We start from the raw sequence: 4,835 nt of genomic DNA on the forward strand, positions 1-4,835 counted from the left end.
CCATGCCAGGCCTGCACCCTCCCTGGGGTTGCCTCAGGGCACCACACGCCTGCTATGCTCACGGAGGGGGTGGGGGTCTGCCCCTGCTCCACTACCCCTCAGAAGTGGCAAGTGTCCTGTGACTCTGCCCCCAGCCCTTGAGGGTGTTCCTGGGGGGGTGGCTGCCCACATCAAGCCCCCTCTGCTTCCCAGCTTGCTTGTAGAGGCCAAGGGACAAGGATGCCATTGCCACGCAATGCCAAGATGCCGAGCACCAAGCAGCCCCGAGCGGGCAAGGTGGGCCCTGCTGCAGAGAATGCCAACCCTGAGAAGGTGAGTCCTGACCTGGACAAGAGACGTGGGGGCTCCTATGGGGCAGCTGTCCCGTCCCCACACCCCCCCGCCTCGCCTTTCTAACAGCCTCTATTGCAGGAGGAGAGCTGCCAGGCCAAGAGGTCTCCATCCTCGCCCCAGGGTGGGCCCAAGAAGAGGTCGGCATTTGGGGACATCACCAATGTAAGTGCTTCTGTGGGGGTGGGGGCTTTGGTGCCCAATGTGAGCGCCCCTCGGGTGTGGGGCTCTTCCAGCATGCAGAGTCAGGGGTGTCTCATGCCCTGACAGCAGGAGGGGTCTCCCTGCAGGGCCCCTCCCGCTTCCCTCTGTACATCCCTACTCTGACCCAAACAGGCTCACAAGAACCAGGTGGTGGCAGGGAAGAAAGAAGCTGTGAAAGTGGCACCACACAAGGCACAGAGAGCCCATGTTGCCCTGGGGGTGGCCAAGAACAACGAGATCAACCTGAAAAAGTGAGTGGCCAGGGGAGACGGCGACAGGGACTGGGGCAGGGGGATGCTGCAGGGCCAGCACCTGCGAACCTGTCTCACAGAGAAGAACAAACGGTGCTGGGGGACTTCTTCTGGCTGATAGAGACCATCAGCCAGGTGGGGAGGGCAGGCAGTAGATAAAACAGCCTCAGGTTGCACCAGGGCAGGCTGAGATTGGACATTAGGAAAAACTGAGAAGATTCTTTACTGGAAGGGTTGTGAAGCCCTGGAACTGACTGCCCGGGGCAATGCTGGAGCCACTACCCACCATGGAGGGTGGTTTAGCCCCTTCCTGAAGCAGCAAGGAGTTCTGGAGAACCCCTTTCAGCCAGGAGATGTAGCCTCCTCCCAGCAGTGATTTACACTCTTGTCCTGTCCAGGTCAATGAAGAAAACTCCCCCAATAGAGGCTCCTGCAGAGCCTAAGGAGGATCCTGTGCCGGAGAAGCCAGTGCAGGTACTAAAGCCCCGCAAGGAGAGGGCAGGGACCCTGGGCTGCAGCCTGACCCCCAGCGTCATCCTGATGGTGTTGGTCCATGGCCCTGCTGGTGATCCTGGGGCACTGGGCAATGCTTTGGACCGCGGTGGTACTTGGGCCGGTGTGGTGGAAGCTGGGGAGGACGGCGAATACCCCCACTTTCTTCCTTCAAAAGATCTTCCACAGGGAAGAGTGGGGTGGGGGCTGCAGAGTGATGGGCACACATGCAGAAGGGGGTGCAGAGGTGCAGCAGTGTTGCCCCAAAGGGGTGACCAGCTCCTGCGGAGCTCTGGGCCTGCTCCATTCCACTGCCTCCTGCATCGCACCAGGTCCTGGCAGTAGAGGACATAGACAAGGAGCAGCTGGGTGACCCCTATGCCAACGCAGAGTACGCCAAGGAGATCTTCGAGTACATGCGGGGAAGAGAGGTGGGTGGCAGCCCTGACCGGGGAAGGGGTGACTTTGTGGGCAGGGCCACCTGCTGCCCAGGAGCTCTGAGCACCTGGGAGGGGGCTGCACAGGGTGGGAGGGGGCTCATTTGCAGATGATGATGTCCAGCGGGTCCTTGACATCTGGTATCTTGGCAGGAGAAGTTCCTGCTCCCCGACTACATGGAGAAGCAGCCAGACATCAGTGAGGACATGCGTGCCATCCTGGTGGACTGGATGGTGGAGGTGCAGGTATGTGGGCTTGGGGAGGGGGCATGGCAGCCCCCATTCTGCCTTTGGTGTGTGGGACCTTCGTATGACGGCAGAGGCTCGTGTGAGTGTCCCCAGTGCAGGCACGATCTTCCAGCCTTCCCCTGGCCCTGTGGGCACCTCTGGCCCCTGTGAGGGAACCGGGGGGAGCTGGGCATGCCTAGCTTCTGCCTGACACCCCCCTCTCCAACACCCACGTCCTTGCAGGAGAACTTCGAGCTGAACCACGAGACACTGTACCTGGCTGTGAAGCTGGTGGACCACTACCTGGTGGAGGTGGTGAGCATGAGGGACAAGCTGCAGCTCATTGGCTCCACTGCCATCCTCATTGCCTCCAAATTTGAGGTGACTCCTCATGTGCTGCCTTGGGGTGCTGGGGCAGAGGGGCTGTGCCTCTCTGGTGCCCATGGGTTACTGGAGAAGGTCCCTGCAGTGCCAGGCCACTGTTCTGAGAGCTGCTGGGGTGGCATGTCTGTCCTCGGGTTACCCCTTCCTACTCCAAGAGCTGCAGATGCAGCCATGGTGGGCTGGATCCTGTCTTCTGGTGTTGCAGGAGACCTGGCTCCACTCTGCAGCGCAGAAACACCTGAGTTCAGCCCATGCAAACAAGGCTTGGAGTTGGAGCCCAGGCCTGGGGCAGTACAGGCGGCACCAAGCCCCACTGGGTGTTGTGACCGTCGCTTTGGGGTCTGGCAGGGCATGAGCCCTTACAGGGCCTGCGGACTGGTGGGATTTCCTGAGTGTTGCCAGGATAAGCCCCTACTGGGTGCTGAGCAGACGTTGCCCCCGCAGGAACGGTGCCCACCGTGTGTGGATGATTTCCTCTACATCTGCGATGACGCCTACAAGCGGGAAGAGCTCATTGCTATGGAGATGAACATCCTCAGCACCCTCAAGTTCGACATCAACATTCCCATCCCCTACCGGTTCCTCCGACGCTTTGCCAAGGTGAGTGCAGCAGGAGGTGGGGGCTGGTGCCTCCAGGCACCCTGGGGTGGGCGCTCCAGGATGGTGATGGACCCTTGGGCTCCCAGCTGGCAGCTGGAGCAGAGTTGAGGGGAGGTGATGCTGGTCTGTGGCAGAATGGGTGTGTGGGATGTGTGTCCCACGGGCAGCAATCTAGATCCCCAAAAGGCTGTGAGGGGCAGCAGCGTTGTTGAAGAGGCTGAGCCTTGTCCTGCCCGCCCTGCTGCAGTGTGCCCGTGCCACCATGGAGACGCTGACACTGGCCCGCTTCCTCTGTGAGATGACCCTGCAGGAGTATGACTATGCCCGGGAGAGCCCCTCGAAGCTGGCTGCCAGCTGCCTGCTGCTGGCCCTCACCATGAAGAACCTTGGTGGATGGGTAAGCGCCTGCCCAACCTGCTGCCCCCCCAGGGCACCCACCCTGGGAGGCACCACAGGGGGCAGGAGCGATGCTCAGACTTGGGGGGCTGGGGAGGGAAGAGGATGGCTGCATCACCACTGAAAGGACCCCACTCTGCCCCGCTGTCCCTGACAGACCCCTACACTCGAGTACTACAGCGGGTACCGCTCCCAGGACCTGCATCCCCTGGTGAAGAGGCTGAACTTCCTGCTCACGTACCAGCCCCACGACAAGCTGAAGGCCGTGCGCACCAAGTACTCGCATCGGTGAGCATCGCTAGCACGCACCCTCGGGTGCTGCAGAGAGCTGGGGCATCCCAGCAGAGGGGGGTCGGGGCTGGGGCTGAGCTCTAAGCCAGTGTGGTTCCTTCCAGGGTCTTCTTTGAGGTTGCCAAAGTCACCCCCATGGACATGCTCAAGCTGGAAGAGAAACTGAAGAACTGCTAGCCCAGTCTTTGTAAATAGCCTGTAAATAGCTGGGTGCTCTCTGGCACGGGAGCACCGTGTACATAAATAAGTTTTAACTGAAGGGGAGGGAAGGGAGGGGGGGAAAAAAGAGTCATGTAGATCTGTCAATAAAATGCTGTGTTTGTCTTACCTGCTGGTTATGGCTTCTGGGATGGGGCAGGGGTTGGTGGTGGAGGTGATGCCAGTCCAAGCTCTGGTTCCCTTTGCAGTGTTGGGGCAGAGGGGGAGAGCAGGGTGGGTGGGGGGGTTGCATGATGGGGAGCAGGAAGCTGATAGTTGAAGGCTAGAGCTAGAAGAGGCCAGATCCCTGTCACCCTCCCTGCACCCCTCGCCTTCCCCTAAGTAATGATACTACACGAGTAGCAGCAGTTGAGTATCTTTTTTCCAAATATTTACAGAGCTTAAATGCCCACATGGGGAAGGGGGATCTTTGCTTTGGCCCCAGCTTGGGCACACACAGGGCAGCCCAGGCTCCCGGAGTGGAACCACCGCTGGCCGGCACCGGAAATATTTACAGAGCTTAAATGCCCACATGGGGAAGGGGGATCTTTGCTTTGGCCCCAGCTTGGGCACACACAGGGCAGCCCAGGCTCCCGGAGTGACCCTGCCGTGGGCTGGACTGGGGGGTCACTCCACATTGCCCACGGGGCTAGACCTCTGCTTTAGTGTTTCCAGCCCCACAGGCTCAGGAAGAAGCAGCAGCTCCGGGGACACCGGGGGACAAACAAAGCAAGGCAAGGCAAGCGGGGACTCCACAGAGACAGGATGTGGTGGGGACCTGGAGCCCCCCTGCCTGGCCCCTGGTCCCGAGGGGCAGTACCCACCACGCGGGCTGGGGGCTGCCCCACTGCCAGCCTAGGGTGGGTTGCTGAGCTCCTTAATGGCCTGGAGGATTCTCTTCATGTGTCCCACTTTGGTGATCCCCAGGTCCTGCAGGAAGGAGAGAGAGGAACTGAGGAGCACGTCAGGGCCAGCCGTCAGCTCTTGCTGGCTCGGCCACCAGAGGGCGCGGCAGGGGCGCGCC

General features: G+C 60.7%; 2 protein-coding genes across 2 annotated transcripts in view; one reads left to right on the forward strand and one right to left on the reverse strand.

Moving 5' to 3' along the window:
* The first annotated feature begins 219 nt into the window (after positions 1-219).
* On the forward strand, positions 220-3,790 carry CCNB3 (cyclin B3). The gene is made up of 11 exons (XM_010145727.1): positions 220-312; positions 412-495; positions 667-785; positions 1,184-1,259; positions 1,610-1,708; positions 1,868-1,960; positions 2,186-2,323; positions 2,771-2,926; positions 3,174-3,323; positions 3,480-3,610; positions 3,718-3,790. Exons 1-11 carry the CDS (start codon positions 220-222, stop codon positions 3,788-3,790), a joined length of 1,212 nt encoding a protein of 403 aa, XP_010144029.1.
* Positions 3,791-4,666: 876 nt separating this feature from the next.
* LOC104501848 (diacylglycerol kinase eta-like) overlaps positions 4,667-4,835 on the reverse strand; it is a gene marked incomplete at its 5' end in the record, with an annotated part of 4,752 nt that continues 4,583 nt past the window's right edge. Inside the window, one exon of the mRNA XM_010145728.1 lies at positions 4,667-4,741. Within this exon, the coding sequence (XP_010144030.1) occupies positions 4,667-4,741 (75 nt within the window). The remainder of the gene's footprint in view (positions 4,742-4,835) is intronic.

The sequence above is a fragment of the Buceros rhinoceros genome, unplaced genomic scaffold (genome assembly GCF_000710305.1).
Source record: "Buceros rhinoceros silvestris isolate BGI_N320 unplaced genomic scaffold, ASM71030v1 scaffold12041, whole genome shotgun sequence".
In the NCBI taxonomy this organism is placed as follows: Eukaryota; Metazoa; Chordata; class Aves; order Bucerotiformes; family Bucerotidae; genus Buceros; species Buceros rhinoceros.